We start from the raw sequence: 22,935 nt of genomic DNA, 5'->3' as shown, positions 1-22,935 counted from the left end.
TTAAGAGAAATTTGATCAAATAAAAGAAAACTTTCAATCGTTTAAGAACCCATTATAATTTCCTAATTTATCTTTTAAATGTGCAATGATGGCTTTTTTCACTATATGCAACATCAATCTCTATTAAACAAATTTCATGTATAGTTTATATAAATTTACTGATGGAAAAAGTGGGTTTATGGTAAGGTGTTATTATAAGATCTAACTGTATAAAATACTATAATTCTGCTCTATATATTGATAATCACATCCACTACATAGGTCATTTCTAAGTATATTTTTAGTTAGATAAAGTTTGTTCTTAGAGTTAAAAGCCTATTTAAGATCCATTTTTTGTTTTAAAAAATCCCAAGAGTATATTAGGGGCTGGGAAAATAATATATTATAATAGGTAACAGAGAAAATAAAAATATAGTTGAAAAGTAGCTTATACATAAAAATTAATGTGTAATTTATAAAAATCTCAGAGCAAAGTTAATAATCAAGTACTAAATGAAAAATTTCACTAATAATTATTTAATTTAAACTCCAAAATGGAAGTTTCTTTAGAAAAATATGATAATGATGCAGACAAAGAGGTAGGTCAGAGGGGCAGAGCAACAAAACTCTGTTTTTCATGCCTTAGACAACATGAGGATATTTCTCAGCTTTGTATTTCCCCTCTTCCCTATCCTTCCTGATTCCAGTGCTTTCCTTTGGCTGTGACATGAAGACATTTTGAACTAAAGGATCATGTGATCTGAGTGCCCACAGAAAGCGAACTGGAGGCCAAAATGAAGGAAAACCAGAGCAGGTCACCAGTTGAAAATGCCATTCCTATCCCCTTCAAAATTTTCCAAAATGTTCAAGTACAGGTTGTTATGTAGACTTTATTTTTCTGCAGAGCCATAGTAAATATAATACCTGAGGCAAAAGTATTCTGAAATGTCATGATATACTTTTAAATCTCAGAATGTTCCAGCATGTTCCCAATTCTGTCCATCCTTGACTTCCTGTGCTGATTCACCATTTTTCTTCTGCTCATTAACTATAGCTGTACACTCAAGATTTATCATGGTCTTGTTCTTTGTATAGTTATTCTTTTGAACATCTCATTAATTAATATGCTTTTACTGCTGTCTTTTTATCCCATTTCCAAATCTTTATATGCACACATGAGTTTCCCACTCTTTGTTTTGTTGATAGGACAGTTGCCTTTAGATGTTGTAGCAGGTGTAGGTGTCAGCCCACACCACTGCCTCCTCCAGGACAGTGTGAGAATACAGGTCCCATATGTTCCTATGGCTTCCTGCATTCCTCCAGCAGCTGGGTCATGCTAGACCTTCTAGGGGCAGGTCACAAGTTCCAGGGAGTTAACACCCAGGCACAACTCTCAACAATGAAGGAAGGTAAATTAGTGCATAAATACATTAATTTCCCTGTCCCTCAGTGGGGAGAGTCTAAGGCAAGCTCTGCACAGTTTCTCATAAGTTCTTCAGTGGAACTGAACCCCAATTATCCACAGCAATAACCTGTTCATTAATGAATCTATTTTCTGGCTTTCTTGCCCTCTCTGTTATTTTCCCATTCCCTCACAATGCTTCCTGGGATTATCTCCCAAGTAAACTACTTATGTTCAAATCCTTACCTTAAACTGCTTTGGAGTAGGGGGAGGTGATGCAAGCTAAGACAGAATCAATTTCAAACTTAAAATATGTTAAAGATTATAATCCTCTTTCAACACTAACACCCTATCTCCTTTTATCATCTCTTCTCTTTTATCTCATCTCTTCTCTTCAGAGATACAGGGGTATGAGGGGTTTAGAGACAAACAACTTCTGCTCCCAGTTTTATGGTATCATCCCAGGTGATTTATTTATCTCTTCTAATTTTATGTATATAATACTTTCTAGAGCTGTTGTAAGCATGAAATAAAATAGAATAAAAATGAAAACAAATAAAATAAAATAAAACACCTTTTACTTTGTCTTCATCCCAATATAATGTGGCAGTTTCAAATTTAGGGAAGAACCTACAAGTTTCTTTGATGAGTTTTTTTTTCCTCCAATAATTACCTGGAACCAACTAAAAACACAAGAGTAAAAACCACAAATATTGAGAGTATTTTTTGATATGAATATAAATTAATTGCATGTCAAATTTTTTCTCATGAGTATACTGTGAAAAGAACTGCTCTACTGAAGTATTTAGAGTTTTTGTACATTAGACATCCTTAATATGCAGAGCTCATAAAAAGCAAAAATAATGAAAATTAGCACACAAAAGACAATTCATGATATTGACTAACAAAGGTATCATGAAAATCACTTATTGATCAATCTAGGACAGAAATCACATTCTGTATGTTGAGGGGAAAGAGAAATAAAGGGAACTTAAAAAATAGTGATGTGTTAAGGAAGAAACATTAATAATGGCATGTCCTTCTTTATAGCTTCCTACAGACTACAATAAGTATTAATATTAAATTTGTTGTTTTTTTACTGACTCTTCAATTCTGACAACTCCCTTCTTTTGTACTTTCACCTTTATACACATTCCTCCCCTTCCTAAAATTTCCTCATTTTCTTCAATATGATTTAGGGCTCAAAAGATTTTCTGTTGACTGCATTCACATTTAATTATAAATCATGTCTTCAGCAGTTGGTTTATATTGAAAACGGAGAACAAATTCAATATCTGTCTATAATGAATCAAAAGTAGCTGGTAGGATCACAGTCTACATAATTAGAGTGTATGTGGATTTACAACAACATTATTAGTTCATGATTAATCAGTACCTAATGTGAACCAGTTCATACCCGTTCATTTACTAAGTCATTTTTGTCTTACATTAAAGTCCTATGGCTCTGTTTCAGATCAGTTAAGAGTTTTGCTTTATATGATAGTACATTGTTAAACTTGCCATCTGGTCCAACAGCTGACATGGCTCATACAACCCTGAAGAGGCCCCAAAGATTTACTCCTGGGAAATATTTGGTCTACTGTGTGGGGTCATGATACTGGCTCACAGCTTCTTTATATCCTTTGAAAAGAATTGCAGAAAAACCTCTACACAGGAAAAATCCTAAATTTGAATTAATTTGTTAGAAAAGAGTTCACTTACCTGAGGACCTGGCTGACCCTGAAATTGAAAAAAAGGAAAAAGAGAAAGTTACAAATCTTTTTCTTAAGTGAATATTTTCACTACTAAAACACAAACTAATTCTGAAAATCTTTTCAAAATATTTCTGAAGATAAAAATACCCAACTACAGACAAACTTTACTTTGTGGTTTTAAAATCATATTTTATCTTAACATTTTTAGTCTCTGCTATTATTTAAAGTCTTGATGTTATGGTCTATTACATGTAACTCCAAAATGACTCAAGGCTTTCAGAATCTCTTAGAATTCAATTGCAGAAAGAGAAGGCAAAGGAGAAGTATACCTCACATGATCATAATGCACAGATTGGTTAAAGGGAGTGTCTGTTAGTACAGACTTTCTATGCACTACATATTCAAAGATGGCACAGGGTTAAGAAGAAAAGAGGCAGATATCTTAGTTTCAGAACTCACCAAAATTTTGAATTTCTTTTTGTTTCAATAATATTTTAAGGCAATTTTAAAAATAAACACCTATCTCTTATATAACCCAACCTAAGGGCATTTTGAAAGGATAGGAAAGGTTTGGGCCCAATTAAGTGCATCACAACTTCTCATACAGTCAGTAGATTATATAACCTCAGGCCAATCTAATTCATTTTGAATGTCGCTTTCTTGTGGTTTAAGCTGATAAAAATTTCAAAGCAGCATAATAGTAAATGCTTCTCTCTAAAAGAAAATCAACTGTGAATAAAATTATTGATTACACATCTCCTTCTTAAAATCTCCAGTTGGGTTTTGTGTAAGATGAAAGAAAAAGTTTGCAATGAGTTAAGGAATCTTCAACAATAAATTAATGTGCAATCTCATTGCATCAGATATTTGTCACTGGGTATTATTCAGGAAAGCATGGAGCTAATATAGTTCTCAGAGAACATTGTCTCTTTTAGCCTGTCTCCAAGCTTAAAATTTTTTTTAGATACTTGTTGTCTGGGGATAGAAGAGATGATTTTCAAAAGCTTTGTCTGAAAGTGTGGTTGGCCAGGTTTTGTCTACTCAAACCAGAAGGGAGCTAAACCGAGCTGCTGTGGGGGTTACTCGCTCCACTCCTGAATTCTTTAGTTGGTGGAGAGGGAGCAAGAGAATGATATTTATTAATTCCTTGCTGAGTACCAGGCACTTGGGAATTTGTTATGCCATTGATTACATATAATTTGTAAAATGCTCTGCCTTACAAATTGAGGCTCACAGAAATAAGTGAAAAGTCACACAGCCTCTAGGTGGAGGGCTGAAATGTAAACCGAATCTGATTCTGAAGTTCATGCACTTTCCACCAGGTCATTCTGTCTTTCAGTCTGGAAGTTTAAGAAAAGGGAGGCAGAGTTGCTCGGATCAGCAATGACACCACAGCACTGTTCAAGTGAGTGGCCACTGAGCCTCCCAACCACCCCCCTGCTACAGCAGTGTGAACCTCTGTTTCCAGATGTCAAAGATGTCAACCTCAGACCAGCAGGCACCTGACTGTTAACTGATACTTGGACAGAAACCAGGTCAGCAAAGATTCTTTAGGGGAACAGAAAGGTTCTTGAAAGGAACAAACAGCCCTAATATCAACTCTAAACATGGAAAACCTACAAAAGTAGGCTCTCCACTTACATGTAAATATGGATCTTCCCAGATCCATGTAATAGGTGAAATGCAATACATGCTCACTCTTGCCTGCACTTTAGATGTTTTAAGCTTCTAGATGCTAAGCTTCTGATCTTTCTGAAATGTGTAACTACTGAAAACTTAGAAATGTGAGTTTATAGAACCTTGTAATACATTACATTTCTTATATGTTTTTGTGAAAACTCAAATGTAGGATTCTATGAATTCAGGGAGAATTTCTTCAAAAGAAAATATTCCAGCATTGTTCCTGACATTTTTGGGGTGGTTTTTTTTTAATTTTTATGGTTGTCCTACAAATGAGACTTTTCCTGTCTGTTTTTTAAATGTGGCATTTGTGTCATTACACTGATCAAGTGATGTTAGCATAGTGTGTGGATATATTCATGTTATATACAAATATACATTGTGTTACAGATTTTATGTTAGTGATAGTGAGAACAAATAGTAAATGATGGTAAAGTGAAAAAGTTGACTTTCACATGAGAATTGAAAAGTATACAGCACCAGAAAACTCTGATTAAGCCTAACATGTAATATCCGTTTTTGGTATGTATGATGTTCCTATGTGTGCACATGTGTGTTTATGTAGGGTGAGGAACTTGAAAAAGAAGGTTGGAAGTGGGTTGGAAGACAGGATTCCCAGTAAAACGATACATACAACATGAAAAATCTGGTAACTCTCCCTAAAACATGGATTACAAGAATGTAAGCCTTGTAAGTCTTACCCCAAATTCTAGGACTGCCTATACTCAATGTGATATAACAAATTCTTCACTAGCAGATACCTAGTCAGAAAACAGTTTAGCAGCTGGAAGCTCGTAGTCGTGGGAAAAGGGCCCTCTGAACAAAAGGGGGAAGTGTCCTGAGGGGAGGTGTCGGTGGGCAGGGCCGTGAGAGCATCCGGGGGAGCAGCACGCAGGAGGGCCAACGAGGGCCCAAAGAGAGGTGCGTCTCCGAATTCCCAGGAGTGAAGGCATTGGGTGATAAAGCCTTCTTCACAAATAACCAAAAGAAATGACTCAGATTTTTTCAAGTTGTTGAGAAATACTGGTATTTTCATACATTAGTGGATATCTTTTCTAGTATACTGTAATTTATAGGTAGTAAACATTACTAATTATCAACTGTGAAAGTTACTTTGTTTCAGTCTAAAATACTCTTCAAATGGGTAGTTACATATTATGATGAGGGCTCACGAAATACAACTTAGTTGAATTTTTAAAAATAAAATTTCTGAAAAGGACGTTTTTTTCCCAAACAAATCACCAAACTGTTACTATAAATAAAAAACCTGAATATAGTATAATCAAGAGCCATGCCAAGGGAAATAGTTAAATCACAGAAATATTGACATTTGGAACAAACAGATGTAAAGATGGAGAATGCTGAGTGGCTGATTTACTGAATGTCAACAGCTCCGTGCAATGCCCTCAAGGCAGCGAAGGCACCAGCATGAAGTAAAAGAAACAGCAGGAGGAGCTGGCTTTAAAAAGTGATAATCAGAACAGTATGGCAAGCAAACAATCAGCCAGTAGCTGATGCCTGACAGAAAAGGGTTCAAAGCAAATTGAAAGTTTTGTGAGGCAAGTAAACCACAAGGCAACGTGAGAAATGAGATGACATACCCCTGGAGTATGTATTGTTACATCAGGCAATTAAAGAGCAATATTAACCATTCTTTGTTAGGCTGTTACCACAATTATGGCTGCCAGAAAGTGCTAACACTTTTCTCTAAATCTGCAAAGTCATTTCGATTTTGACTGAGGCAATTAGTTTCACTACATGATACTTTTTTATTGCCATCCATCCACTTTTTTATGGATGACAATAAAAAAGTATCATTTTGTGTCATTCCTTTTCAGATGGGACAAATTCTGGTTTTTCATTAACATATGCATAGATAGGCACACAAAATTTGTACTTTTAAAGTACAATTTTACTTTAAAATAACAGATCCACATAAATTCACTGTGATAAATTGTCAATAAAAACACTTGCATTTCCAAAAACTTAGGGGAATATTAGTACTGTTCATGCAACTCTAAAGGCGCTACCTCTGCTTCAGGATAATTAGAAATTACTCTAATAACTGAGCAACTCTTCATTAGGAAACTCAAGTTTGATGATCATTTTTAATTAGCCTCAATTCAGATTTATTTCATTCTCTTGAATTGTAAGAAAATACTTAAAAGCAGTTATTCTACATGTTTGTATTTTGGAACCCATACTGCCTAAAAAGATCATTAGAAGGTGATCACTATAACTTCACTACCTGTTGAAAGTCCTGAAATCCACACATTTGGATGCCAAGCTTATTTTTCCCTCAGGTGAAAACAGTTTCTGAAGCAGGCATTCAGGTAAAGCTTTAGAACAACGTCATAGGTACTCTGAGTGGCAACAGGATTGTCCCGGTGGCCGGAGATCATGGAGACCAATACTTATACTATCATGGAATCATGTCAGTGAGATCTCTTCACTTCGCAAGCTTCTCAGTTTGACGTAGAGTCCATGCCAGCAAGTGGCAGACGCACACTACACTTGCAGCACCCAGAAGCAGGAATCCTGCCTAGCCTCACGGCGCCAGGAATTTGTTCACATTTAACCCCAATATCTTAGTGTCCAAGTTATAATGTGCTTCTGGAAAAATTGTTGAATTGCTGAAAGGTGAGAATATTTTGACTGGCTCAAAGATGGTTTACAATATTTTTATAGGACCATTAGGAAGTTTACTACTCTTAACCTTACAGGGTTATATTTTCGAAATCTAGTTTCTTGATCCAATATTCCAGAAACGGTTCTCTTGGCTTCTGTTCACTTCAGAACAAACACATCCATGTCAAGAGAATGCCGCCCTACTCAGTGGAACCTTGTTCAGATAATAAAGAGGGAACCGAGGCAGGCAAAGACTGCAGGGGCTTCCTGGGACAATTCAGATCCTTAGCACATGGCACAGAACAAAAAAACATAAGAGGTCTATCTTGAAGAAAAATCTCTTCCTAGCTTGAATAAGCTTCCATATCTAATTAATGTGAGGCTGTTACATCAAATTACTGATACTTATAAAATGCTACAAAATTTAGCATGGCAATTTAAAGTAGGTCATATATCCAATACCAACAATTCATTCAACTAATACGTATTTAGATAAAAAGTCTATCAATTTAAAAACAAATTACTATGCAGGTGGTATACTATAGAGAAAAGCAATTGAAGTAAAGCATTAAGGATTATGTGCATTAATTTTAAAATTCTTTGCAAAGACTGCATAATCTCACAATGTCTCTAAGCTGCTCGTGCTTCCAAGGACTCTTACATGCTTGACTAAAATAAACATTATTCATAATTTATATTGCCTAATGTATTACCCTAGACGATAGATATTAATAATTCTGACTTTAAGCATAGTCACATAATATTACTTAGATAAGAGCATTTCAATGTACGAATTAATTTTAAAAAAACCCTTAATCCTCAGTGTTTTAATTCTGGGAAGAAGAAACCATATTCTATACTAGAGGAAAATAAAGAGCTATAGTCTCAAGCATGGTGGATATTTCTTTTTTAAAATTTGAGAGAGCAAGAGCAACGATGAAGATGGTTTTTGGGGGATCATGGAAAGAAAACAAAAATCGATTCAAAACTTGGAAGATTTCTTCCATGTTCGTCTGTCATAAATAAATAACTGTATTTAAAGATTTAGTCTTATATTTAAACAGGTTAACAAGTTCTTCCCATAATAAGTAAAAAACATTATTATATTTTCTAACACAATACTATATTTATCTTTTCTTTCTTTTTAAATTATATATATTTTAGTATTTTAATATTGTATATTATGTTATATGTATATGTTTCTAAGTATTAAATTTATTGTGGTCACATTGGTTAATCAAATTATATAGGTTTAAAGTGTACAATTCTATAATACATTATCTGTATATTGCATTATGTGTTTATCACCTAAAGTCAAATTTTTTTCTGTCACCATATATTTGACCCCCATTTACCATTATTATCCTACTCACTCCTCTCTCCCTCTGGTAACCACCATGCTGTTGTCTGTGTCTATGAGTTTTTATTTGTTTGTTTGTCTTGTTTGTTCATTTGTTACTTTCAATTTTATATCCCACATATGACTGAAATCATATGGTTCTTGATTTTTACTGTTTGGTATATTTCACTTAGCATGATATTCTCAAGATCCATCCATGTTGCCCCAAATGACAGTATTTTATATTTTCTTATGGCTGAATAGTATTCCTTTGTATACATGTACCGCATGTTCTTTATCCAATCATCTATCAAAGGACACTTTGGTTGCTTCTATGTCTTGGTCACTATGTATAATGCTGCAATGAACATCGGGGTGCATCTATCTTTGCAAAATAAATGTTTAGTTTTGGTTAGATATCCAGAAGTGGGATTGCTGGGTCATATGCCAACCCTCTTCTTAATTTTTTGAGAAACCTCCATACTGTTTTCCACAGTGGCTGCACCAGTTTACATTCCCACTAGCACTACACTGCTGTTTGTCACCATATATAAAACCTGCATATATATAGATATAGATATATACAGTTTTATATATAAGTATATATATATGCACACACACACAAAATTGATTTTATATATATTTTCAAAACGGATTAAAGACCTCAATATAAGACCTGAAATAATAAATCACATAGGAGAAAACTTAGGTACTAAACTTACAGACCTTGGTCTTAGAGAACATTTTATGAACCTGACCTCAAAGGCAAGAAAAGTAAAAGCAAAAATAATGAATGGGACTATATCAAACTAAAAAGCTTCTGCACAGCAAAAGAAATCATCAACAAAACAAAAAGGCAAGCAACCAAATGGGAGAAAATATTTGCAAACACATCCAATATATTTGGGTTAATATCCAAAATATATTATATAAAGAACTCATACAACTGAATAACAAAAAATCAAGTGATCCAATTTAAAACATGGGTAGAGCACCAGAACAGAAATTTCCCTCAAGAAACATATAAATTGTTAATAGATATATGAAAAGATGGTCAACTTCACTAGCTATTAGGAAAATGCAAATCAAAACCACAATGAGATATCACCTCTTACCTATTAGAATGGCTATTATCAACAAGGCAAGTAACAGGTGTTGGAGAGGTTGTGGAGAAAAAGGTATCCTTTTCTTTCTTATAATTAAATGTTCATAATGGCAAAAAGAAAAGTAAAGAATTTCATATGTGCATTTTTGCCATTAAAATTGCACATACAGAACATAAGAAAAAGACTCTTATTTATGCATTAATTTACAACATCAAAATTTATTGAATGTCTAACTTGCCACTGAGGTTGCTTCAGATTTAGCTATTATAAATAATGTTTATATATTTATTTATTTTTTAATAATTTTTTAAAATTTTTTAGACAGAGGGGAAGGGAGAGAGTAAGAGAGGGAGAGAAACATCAATGTGTGGTTGCCTCTCACACGCCTCCCCTCCTCCGCACTGGGGACCTGGCCTGCAACCCAGGTATATGACCTGACTGGGAATCAAACCGGTGACCCTTTGATTTGCCGGCTGGTGCTCAATCCACTGAGCCACACCAGCCAGGGCTATATATTTATTTATAAATATGTGACTGTATCCCTAATTATTTCCTTATAATACAAAGCAGAAAATTCAGTGTTACTAAAGTTATGAAATTTATATATTTTATTTATTTACATTTTAGTATATAAAACACAGATTATACATTTTCTAGGATATAATTTTACACGTATATACATATGCATTTATTGTGACACATTTGTAAATCTGTCTATACAAAGAGAAGAAAGAAAATAGAAAAAGAGGAAAGAAAGGGAAAAAGAGAGAGGAAGGAGGTAGGTAGGGAGGAAAAAAGGGAGAAAAAGTATACAAAATAGTGGTTATATCTGGGTGTTGGAATTATGGGTAATTATTACTATATTTAGATTTTTCTATACTTCTCAAAATTTTACTAATTTCATGTCTTGATTATAAAAATATTTATCATATGATATCTAATTCGCTGCAGAAAACTTTTAAACAAACCTTAACTAAGTTGCTAATTTTTTCCATACTAGGTTCATTCATTTGAAAGTCTAGGTCAGTAGAATTTCATTTTCCAATTTTTTCCCAGGGTGTTTTAAATTACTTCGAATTATGTTGCAAAATTCATAAACCTATTCTTCAAAATTCAGTAAGTAAAGGTTTTAAATTCACTTTCTGTATATGCCGCTTACCCCTTGGAGGAAATTAGAAACAGAGAAAGGGGCAGAAGAATTCTAGCATCAAGCATCAGGGAGCAAAGGGCATGGCTCCACTCAGACTGAAGATCCCTGCTCGACAGTCTGTTGGAAACTTTGCTGCTTTGCAAACCAAAATATTTGAGTTTTGAGATTTACATGTATATTTTATGGAGTCATTTAAAGAGCTTAATGACTTTGGCTGTAAATGTGTATCAAACTCCTAAAGCATGACAGAGTAGTTCCCTCTTAGTTGCAGGGGATACACATGCAGACCCTCCTGAAACTACAGATAGTACAGAACCCTATATATACTGTACTTTTTCCTATACATACATACCTATGATAAAGTTTATTTTATAAATAGGGCACAGTAAGAGATTAACAACAACTAGTAATAAAATATAACAATTATAACAATATACTATAGTAAAAATTATGGCCTCTCTCTCTCAAAATATCTTACTGTACTGTCCTCAACCTTCTTCTTGTGATGATGTGAGATATGTGAGAGATGAAGTGAGGTGGAGATGCTGAGGGAAGGGATGATGTTTTTTGCAGCCAGGAGGCAATGGGACAGCATGAGATTTTATCATGCTCCTTAGAATGGTGGACAATTTAAAACTTAGAAATTGTTTATTTCTGGAATGTTCCATTTAATATTTTTTGGACCAAAGTTGACCACTGGTAACTGAATCTGTGGAAAGTGAAACCAGAGATAAAAAGAGATTATTGTACATATACAAGTGTTTTCACCAATGAGCATGGACCCAGGGAAGACTATGAAGGTATAAATAAATGACTAGTTTCATAAACATGTTTAATATAATGAACATATGGAATAAATGTGAGAAGAGACACTTGCTCAGCTTTCATAGTTTTAAAAAACACATGCCTTTTAGAGAAGGCAAAGGGAGTTTTTACTGCTCTGCCAATTTTTATGACACGATAAATAATAAATAATTTGGGTTCTGCCATGTTTATTAACATCTTTAAAAAGTATGTTATTTTGTTGCTCCAGACAAATACTGGAAACCAATTTATAAACATCTCTCAGTACAGTTAAACTTATATAAGTACCCAATTTCAATTTTCTACATATTGTGAGAAAAAAATAATTAACCTGACTTCTTTCTGCAGCTGTCTGCCCTACATATTTTGCATTAATAAACGTGTGCTAGCAAAGTAAATAAATTATAATGCATGAGTAACATAATGCTTATTGCTGTAGTGACAGAGAACCCCCAAAATGAAAACCTATTTTAAAATTAGGGAGGAGTAGTTCTTCAAGATGACAAGCTAACGTGCTTTAGTGACCAAGATGCTGGGAGCTGCACTAGGTGGTGGGCAGTTAACGCAATGTACAGATGATGTATTATAGAATTGTACCCTTGAAACCTATGTGATTTTATTAACCAGTGTCAGCCCAATAACTTTAATTAAAAGCAGTAAAAGAAAAATCAATAATAATAGAAACTACTACTTATTGACTACCACAAGTCACCAAGAGCTTTACAAATGACATCTCTATTACTCTAAATCTGTAAATGATGGGTCATTTCCACTATTTTTTAGTTGAATAAACCAAGTTTCAGAAAGATAAGGTAATGTTCCCAGAGATACACAGCTGGAATATGAATATGGATTTGTTTGACTTGAACCTTTTGCCCTCTCACCTGCATTGTGCTAGTGGTTGAAGCCTTATGCTTAGGAGAGATTACCTAGGGGAAGCAAGTCAGAGTGATTCTCAATGCTCTTTTAAAATTCATAAAAGTTATAGCTGCTCTGGAAATGTCCACATGTGAAACAATTAAAATTTTGGATGCACACATACATGTACACACCCTGAAGTCTATCTATAGATTCTCCAGTAAATCATTCACTTCTGGTTAAGATATCCTGGGTAAAGAAATAAAAACAATAGAGGAAGAAGGTTCCAAAAAGGTAAGCAAGGAGAGGAAGCATTAAAAATACCAACAAACTCAAGTTAAAGAAGCAAAGATTTGAGAGAATTTCAAAAGAGATTTCAATGAAGACTGCAAAGAGCCCAAAAGGGAAGTTTATATCTATATAAGCTTACTTCAAGAATCAAGAAATATCCTGAATAAGCGATTTAACTCCACAGCTAAAGGAATTAGAAAAAGAACAAACAAAGCCCAAAGTAAAAAGAAGGAAGGAAAAAGTTGAGATCAGAGAAGAAAGAAACAAAATAGAAATTTAAAAACAATAGAAAAGAACAATAAAAATTCAAAATGGATTAAAGACATAAATATTATATCCAAAACTATAAAAATCCTAGAAGAAAACATAGGCAGTAAAATCTTGGACATTGCTCATAGTAATATTTTATCTGATATATCTCTCCAGGCAAGGGAAACAAAAGAAAAAATAAACAACTGGGACTACATCAAAGTAAAAAGTTTTTGTGCAGCAGAGGAAATCATCAACAAAATAAAAAGACAACTCATGGAATGGGAGAACATATTTGCTAATACATCTGATAAGAAGTTAAGATCCAAAATTTATAAAGAACTTACAAAATGCAATGCTAAAAGTCAAACAATCCAATTATAAAATGGGTAAAAGATATGAGTAGACACTTCTCCAAGGAGATGGCCAATAGATATGAAAAGATGCTCTACATCACTAATTATCAGAGAAATGCAAATTAAAACCACAATGAGATATCACCTCAGACCTGTCAGAATGGCTATCATCAATAAATCAACAACAAGTACTGGAGAGGATGTGGAGAAAAAAGAACCCTTTTGCACTGTTGGTGGGAATGCAGACTGTTGCAACCACTGTGGAAAGCAGTATGGAGATATCTCAAAAAATTAAAAATGGATCTGTCTTTTGACATAGTGATCCCTCCTCTGGGAATATATCCAAAGGTACTCAAAACACTAATTTGAAAGAACATAAGCACCTCTGTATTCACTGCAGCATTATTTGCAATCGCCAAGATATGGAAGCTGCCCAAGTGTCCATCAGTAGATGAGTGAATAAGACAACTATGGGACATGTACACAATGAAATGTTACACAGCCAAAAAAAAAAAAAAAAAAAGTAGAAAATTTTACCTTTTGCAGCAACATGGATGGACCTGGAGAACATTTTGCTAAGTGAAATAAACCAGTCAGAGGAAGACAAATACCATATGATTTCACTTCTATGTGAAACCTAATGAACAAACAACTAACAAGCAAAATAGAGACAGACTCATAGATAGAGAGCAGGATGACAGCTATCATGGGTGGTTGGCGGTGGAGGGATCAAGCAAAAATGGAAAAGGACTTGTGGACATGGACAACAGTGTGGCGATTGCAGGGGGAAGGGAGATATAGGGTATTAAATGGAATTGGAAAAAATACAATAAAAATTTAAAAAAAGAAAAGATCAAATCGATAAAACTAAGAGCTGGTTCTTTGAAAAGATAAATTAAATAAACAAACCTTTAGCCAAACTCATTAAGGAAAAAAAAGAGATCCCTGAAAAATAAAGTTATAAATGAAAGAGAAGTTACAATCAACCCCACAGAAATAAAAAAAAAATCATTAAAGAATACTATTAACAACTACATGCCAATAAATTTGACAATCTAAAAGAAGTGGATAAATTTCTAGAAGTATAAAACCTTCCAAAAGAGAACCAATAAGAAATTTTAAAAAATCTAAACATATCAATCATCAGGAATGAAATTGAAACAGTAATCAAAAAACTTCCAATAAATAAAAGTCCAGGACCATATAGTTTCACTGGTGAATTCTACCAAAAATTCAAAGAAGAATTAATACCTATCCTTCTTAAACTATTTCAAAAAACTTGTAGAGGAAGGAATGCTTCCAAACATATTTTATGAAGCCAGCATTACCCTGATACAAAAATCGGATAAAGACATTACAAAAAATTACAGGCCAATATCCTTTATGAACATTCCCAATAAAATATTAGCAAACTGATTCAACAATACATTAAAAAAATTATACACCATCACCAAGTGGGATTTATCCCAGGGATGCATGAACGGTTCAACATCTGTAAATCAACCATTGCGATACGTCACATTAACAAAATAAAGGATGAAACCATGTAATGATCCAATAAATGCAGAAAAGGCATTCAACAAAATTCACTATCCTTTTCTAAAAACTCTCAACAAGGAGGGGAATGAAGGAACGTATCCCAATATAATAAAGTCATATGTGACAAACCCTCAGCTAATATACTCAATAGTGAAAAGTTGAAAGCCTTTTCTCTAAGATTAGGAGCAAGACAAGGTTACCCATTCTCACTGCTACTATTCAACATGGTATTGAAAGTCCTAGCCACAGTAATCTGACAGGACAAAGAAATAAAAGGCATAGAAATTGGAAAGGAAGTAAAACTTTTATTATTTGAAGATGACATTAAAGTATATATAGTAAGTTCCAATAATAGATGAACTGATAAAGAAGATGAACCTAAAGGGTATTATGCTAAGTGAACTAAATAAGACAGAGAAAGACAAATACCATATGATCTCATTTTTATGTGAAATCTAAAAAAAATGAACCAATAAACAAAACAAAACAGAAACAGACATACACACACACACACACACACACACACACACACACACACACGCGCGCGCGCGAAGCTAAGGCTGCCAAAGGGGGAGGGGAGGGAAGATGGGAACTTTAAAAAAGCACTCTAGGATCCCGTAACACACTAACCCAGCATTAAAAAACAAAAACAAAATAAACCCTCAAATTAAATAAACCAAGAGTTCAGACAACTTCAAAAAAAGAAATGTAAATGAGGACTGCAAAGAATCTCCTGCATTCAACTAAAAGGAAGTCAAAATGTTTATTATAATTGATTGAGCAGTGAGGTAAGTTAAGAATAAGCACCATCTAAAAAATAATAACCACAGATAGCAAGCAGGTGTTGTCTGAAGTGCCAACTGATTGGTTAGTAATGGTTGCCTGGAATAATGTGTTAAAAGAAGATTCTGAGGCTGGCTTATAGATTTTGGGAAAGGACACTGGGTTTAATCAGAAATGTCTACTAAAGGCAAACAGTGGAAAATATGTGTACCAATTTGCCACTTTCAATAGACAATTCTGTGAGGAAAATAAAAGAAATCGGATAGTAACTAAAATGAATATTAGATTTGAAGAGAAGTTTTTTGTTTGTTTTTTCAGTAAGGTAAGAAGGCTTTGAAAGTGTTTACAAACTGACAGAAAACTGTTAGCTGAGAGAAAAGAAATGGCTTGTAGAGCAAAATCAGTATGTAAGAGAACACAAAAGGACGTAGTGTCAGAGAATAGGGTTAGGAGACAGGGCACCATTTTGTCTGAGAAGAGGAGAAAGAAAGTGAGGATATAGACAGATCTGGATGTGCAGAGGCAGAAAACAGAAGGATTCCATGCTCTAAATCTCTGGGGACTCTGAGGTAGCAGTCTGCCAAGTGTGGGAACAGTAAAGTTTAGTTTTTTGATTCATACATTAATGTTTGTTAAGTGCCTCTAGTGTACCAGGCTTCCTTCAGCAACTGCGGATATAGTAAATAAAACACAGTCCTTGCTATCACTCATGTTAGAGGAGACAGACTTTAACAGATTGCTTATAAATAAAGTGGCAGATGATTGTTACAAATAACATGAAACATATACAAGGATAAGGAGGCTGGAGAGCAATTCAGTGCGAGGGTGCTATTTTATAGGGTGGTCATGGAAGAACTCTCTGAACAGAGGAAAAAAGAACAACAGGTGAAATGCCCTATCAGGCAGAGAATGGGTGTTCAAGTGACAGATAGTATGTCTGTATTGGAGAGAGTAATGGGAAAGGGGTAAGGAGTGAAGTCTTAGAGATGGAGGGGCAGATCATGTAGAACTTTGTAAGTCATAATAAGAACTTGGCCTTTAACAAGGGGAAAGACACACAACCACCGTGAGGAGGTTTTGTACAGAGAAGTGATATGACCTGAATGATATTTCAAAAAAAATTACGCTCATTGAATAAAAAAGGCTGTAGGAGGGTAAGGGTGTGAGCCTGGAGGGAAGTCAGGAGGCTTTTGTCACAATCCAAGTAAAAGATAAAGGATGGGATGTGCCAGGATAGCAGTGGTGAAGGTAAAAAGTGGTTAAATGCTCCATTTTGCTTGTTAGTTCACTTTGTTCATTAGATTCCACATATGAGTGTAATCATATGGTATTTGCCTTTCTCTGACTGGCTTATGTTCATAGACAGAAAGCAGGACGACCACTGTGGGGGTGGAGGGAAGATTAGGGAGAGGAGGGATCGAGGAAAAAGGACTCATGGACACGGACGACAGTGTGGGGATTGTAGGGGGGAAGGGCGTATGAAGGGTCTAAATGGTAATGGAAAAAATACAATAAAAATTTTTTAAAATAATAATAATAAAGTGGTTAGATTCTAAATATATGGTGAACAAAGAGGTGCCAGATTTGCAGACTGAATGAGTGATGTTAGAAAAAAGAGGAATCGGGAATACATCCAACGCTTGGCTGGGCCAACTACAGGCATGAATATGTCACTTATGATGTATATGAAACTGAGACTGAACAAGGAGCTGCTTGGAGAGTAAACGTGTAAAAGTTTGGTTCCAGACATGTTGAGTTTGAAAGATCTCTGAAACAGCCATGTGGAGATGTTGAGTAGATAGGTAGATCCCACAAGTCTAGAGTTCTCAGGTGACGTCCTGGCCTGAGATATAGATCTGGAGCCTTTGACATAGAGATAATATTTAAAACCATGAAGTTATATGAGATCACCTTGCAAGTGAATGTAAATAAGGAAGATAAAAGATCCAAGGAACAAGCCCAAGCATTCCAACAGTTAGAGACCACGAAGAAGGAAAAGAACGAGCCAGGCTGACAAGGAGTGGCCACTGGGGTGGAGGACTGCTGTGATACAAAGCAAGGAGGAAAGCCAGAAAAGTGTTTCAAGAAGAGAGTGATCGACTGTGTTGAAAATAGTCCAGCCAAATTTGAAGTGAACCTTGATCTCCAGATTTGTGATGGTGAAGGTAACCAGTGACTGGACAAGAATGTTTGCAGCAGCCTGATGGAGATTCAAGAGGTAATAAGAAGCTAATATTGGGTGATTGTGGACAACTCTTTCTAGGAGTTTTGCTGTCAAAGGCAGTGAGTGAACAAAGGCAACCCTGGGGAAAATATGAGGTCAACAAAGTTCTACTTTTATTTTTTAAGAAGGAAGAGATTATGCCAATAGAATTATCCGACAGAGAGAAATCAATGATTTGGGAGGGAGGCAATTGCAAGAGCAGTGACCCTGAGCAAGGCTGAGGGGACTGACTCGAATGCACAAGTGAAGGAACAGTTCATCCCTTGAACAGGGGCAAAGGAGGGTAAGACCTGAGTAAATGAGCAGATTTGGTGGTGGGACTGCCTAGAAGTTACACTGCGATTGTTTCAACTTCCTCAGGGAAATGAAAAACAAGGTTATGAACAAAGTTAAGTGGAAAGAAGATGCTGGAGGATTCAAGAGCAAGAAAGGGTTTGAGACAGGTGAGAAACTGTGAACATGGATTAGGGGCATGGGCAGCTCTGTGGATCCTCTTGAGAACAGTGGTTGTGAATTTAAAATGAAACCAGCTGACAGGGTTGTTTTTCTGCACCCACACTGAGCGATGTGGGTGCATGTAGAGTAGGGGGTGACTTGCATTTAACTAGGCTTGGGGTTTCCCCAGGCCAGGATAAAGGACGAGCATGAGGCAAGAGCATGATTATAATGATGGACCAAGGCATCTAGCTTGTTAAGGAGAGAAGTGACACTATGGGAGGTGTGCGGTGGAACAGTGTCTTCCATCTTTGTCAGACACATTTGTGATTTGCTTCACATTATTTTTGTGATATATCCATCAAACTATATTTAATAAGTTCAATTGTATCAATGCTTCTATCACTTAGTAGAATGTCTGATGTATTGTTTGTATTGTTTTTACCTTTATGGCTTTAGCAATTTTTAAAAACATGCTTTTAATTTATTTTATCTATGTTATATTTCTATCTCTTTAGGCTTAGTTGTATAAATATCATCTCGATAACTGAGTATAACAATAATCAAGACAATGTTATCTATATTTATTCAATAAAGACTCAAAAATCATTGGTAATATGGAGTAATTTTGCAAAATATGTTGCCCAAAATACTCTTTGAATTTTCCTGCAAATCTTACTGTCCTTAGACATCGTACATGATGAGCTACCACAGAATTTACACGAAGCACCTATTCCTACATTTTCTGTAACAAGGCCATATACACTTTACCAACCAGTTCTCTCTCTTTCCCCCTGTCTCCCTCTCTCTCTCTCTTTCACACACACACACACACACACACACACACACACACACACACACACACACACAGAGTTACAATGGCTATGTAACAAGGTGCCGCTAAAATGCCAAAGGAGGAAATATGGCCCTCAGAGCACTCAGGCAGTTCCACCAGGATGGATGGACCACATGTTAAAGTTTACTTTTACTATTAAGTGTGATAGCATCTCATTTTAACCAAATCAACACTCAGTTACATTTGGCAATCAAAACCCTTGGCTCAGCCTCTGGAGAGACCCGTAGCCCTTATGACTTCCCTCCAGTTGCTTTAGGCTCCCAACCCCTGGCACATGCTTCTGCCTGCTAAGGTGCCCATTTCCCCTGTCAAAATCCCATCCAAGCTTTAGTGCTTTTCACCCTCTTCCACAAAGATTTGCCTGTTTTCCTACAGCAGATGGGAATTGGATTTGTCCTGAATGTCCAGCAACTGTTTTAATTCTTTTATGACATTCCATTCTGCTTAAAATTATACCTATTAATATTGTATCTCTCCCTCTAAATGGGAGGTTCCTTGAATAGCCAACACTTCAATGCTTCTGTTACAATATGCCAGGCACTGTGCTACTTCTTTTGTGGACATTATAGGTACATTTATTAGCCTGTTTTACAGTTGTGGAAACTGAGACAGAGGTGACTTTCCCAAGATCACAAAACAAGTAAGTGGAAATGCAAAGATATAAATGCAGGTCTGTCAAGATTCCAGAGCCTGCACTTTTAAACTACAGGGTCTGGCAGAAGCTAACGCCTGCTTGAATGTGGTGGGTAGGGCATGTGAATGTCTCGTATGAGATGAACAGCATTTGAACATTTCATCTAAAATGTCATACGGTGTGCTTGAGTGTGATATTGTCATGTTACAGAATTATATGCTTATGATTTTGTAGTGAGATATTTTGTAATAAAAAAGGGCCGTATTCATGCCGGACCTTGTATTTTGCTATACTGCATCTTGAATGGTGGAAGACATACAATAAATATTTGATTTTTAAAAATTCATCCTTGTGTGAATTTTTATTCAGTTAACCTACTAAATTCCATGCGCTGTGGTGATGGTGGAGAACAAGGCAAAATAAGGCAGGGACCTTTCAACAGTGGAACTTGCAATCACAAGCAACACCGAGAAGTTAATACATTCTCTGGTTCCCTTACCTGATGGGGCTTGTTCTTCCCAAACAACTGGAAGATCTTTGCAAAAGGCTCAAATTGTGAAAACTACTTATAGCTCTCTCTTCTCATTGCAATAAAATTGATTGTATTGAAATACTAATAAATATGAAATAAACCACCCTTATTTTAACAGACAACCTTATTCAGTTAATAATGCTGGGACTAAATTAGATACTGTAATGTAATCTTCAAGAGGGTACTGAATACATTTCATTTCGTCTATAATATGTGTTCTCAGTTGAGACGGAAGATATAACTTAGCATTTTAGAGACACTGGCTAAATTACCCTATTGATGAGGCTCAGCAGGTTCTTTCTGAATGACTTGAAATAATTGCTGAGGGATAAAAGACAGTGTTCCACGGGCCGTAGCCGCAGCATGCTCGGAGCCTACGGGGGGAAGAATAAAGCACAAGCTCCCATTCATGAATGGTTCTATGTCCTGCCTGGAGCATGGTTGACTGACCATCCCTGAAATTGTATAAAAGAAAGGAAGTGGGCCAAGGTATACGTTTGTATTAGTAATTGGTGCGCATGAAGTGAATTAGGCTATCCCACCAGGTCCTTCCTAAAGGGGTGGAAAGGCAATACAAACATCCAGGAATAAAGTCTGCTAAAGCCATCTTTTCAAAGCTTTTGACAAACTGCAAACCTCAGTCATTTATTTTTTTCTCATTGAAAGGAGAGTTCGGGGAGAAGTTTCAGTTCAGTTCACACACATGCACATGCACACATGCGCACAGAATGTATAAGTGTATGAAGCATGAACTAGGGCACAAGAGTTATACAGTACTGTCCTTATTCACAAAGGAAGTCAAAGGACCTGGTTCTGCCATTAAGCAGAGGCCGGATTTTTCACCAATGTCAAAGGGCAGGTGTAGTATGGTTCCAGGTTCCTTTAGCTCCCGTGTATATTCCCACATGAACAATCTGCATGTAGCACAGTGGAAACTGGTCCCCCTATTTGTACAGCCACGTTGAGATTGCAGACAGGAGCTGCAAACGGCAGCCCCAATCAGAAGAGAGAGGTCAATTCAACCAAACCATGATTCAGATTTTTAAATTTTTGAAGAAAACAGTAACTTTGAAACCTCTTTGTTTTGTGATCCTAGAGAATAGAGCTTAACTTGCCTTTTTTTCCTGCTGTAGAAATTTCCTAGGTTTCTCAGTTCTCTTTTTATTGTTTCCTTTTCATAAAGAGCCCTTAGTAGGCACAGAATGAGAAATATTCAACCCATGTAACAACACTGTAGAATCAGTTTTACTCTAGCCTATATTAAAAAATAAGTAATTTTTTTGTAGCAGTACCCTTTTCAATAAACATGCACATTATTGAATCTTTCGTCATTTCCAAAAGAGCAATAAAATCAAAGTTTCTAAATAATGTTAAATTATTCAAATATTTTAATTCAATTCAATAGTAATTAGGCCTCCAAAGTTTTTCTTAACTCTATTTACATTTAAATTAAGGTAAAAATGAGCTATTAAAGATTAACAAAGTTTTGAGGTTTAACGCAAGTAATTAAAGGATAACAGTACTTAAAAATAGGAAATAGATTTCCTTTATGATGCTATTCTATTTCTTACTCATACAAGTATTAAAAAAACAAAAAATGTAAAATTTTATGTCTGATTGAAACCTAAAAGACATCTTTACCTAAAAGTTCTTATTTCTCTTAAGAAATAAACTCCATGTGCAGAAACAGAATGCACGTGGCTAATTCATCTTGAGCATCACTCAAGAAATACACTTGATGTGGTTTTTGCCATGATGATGAGAACACAATAAACTGTGAAAAATGTCATTTCTGAAAAATTTGTTGGCTATAGTTCAGCAAGAGACAAATCTTTGTAACAGATGTGACATGCCGACTTTGATGAATTGAACATTTTAAAATATGAAATATTTTTAAAATATTCCCTTAGAAACAAATTAATTTAGATAAAACATACTATATACTACTATTCATATGTCCATTTTCATCACTGTAGAATTGTTCTATGTCAGTGTGACAATGTATTCCTTCAAATTCCTGTTTGGGCTCCACTTTTAGTTCATTAATTTAAAAAACAAAGAGAAAACCTGGACTCAATCTCTGATGTTCCCACCAACTAAAATTCTATATTATTTGAATTTTATGTACACTGAAGCCTTCCGCGATTTGAAGATAAAATCTCAGGAAAAGATCCTCCTTCTAAAAATAATTTTGTATTCTGTTTAGCAGAAAAGTTTGAACTATAAGACATTCTGACTGAAGAGTCAATATCTTGGTCAACTGCTACACATGCTTCAGTTCTAAATTTGTTAGAAAGAAACTACAAGCCTTTAAATGCCAATATTAGATCTTAGTGCACCACTATGGGACTTTTAGTATCATATAGCACATATGA

At 35.3% G+C, this 22,935-nt stretch overlaps 1 protein-coding gene across 1 annotated transcript in view; it reads right to left on the bottom strand.

Moving 5' to 3' along the window:
• The window catches only part of COL25A1 (collagen type XXV alpha 1 chain), a 481,906-nt gene that overhangs the window by 172,852 nt on the left and 286,119 nt on the right, over nucleotides 1-22,935 (bottom strand). Inside the window, exon 5 of the mRNA XM_054591568.1 lies at nucleotides 3,104-3,121. Coding sequence (XP_054447543.1) covers nucleotides 3,104-3,121 — 18 coding nt within the window. The remainder of the gene's footprint in view (nucleotides 1-3,103; nucleotides 3,122-22,935) is intronic.

The sequence above is a fragment of the Pteronotus mesoamericanus genome, unplaced genomic scaffold, assembly GCF_021234165.1.
Source record: "Pteronotus mesoamericanus isolate MK-2021 breed Mesoamerican mustached bat unplaced genomic scaffold, CSHL_Meso_final scaffold_232, whole genome shotgun sequence".
NCBI lineage: Eukaryota > Metazoa > Chordata > Mammalia > Chiroptera > Mormoopidae > Pteronotus > Pteronotus mesoamericanus.
Note: the sequence above shows the minus strand (reverse complement) of the source record. Positions and strands in the feature narration are given on the sequence as shown.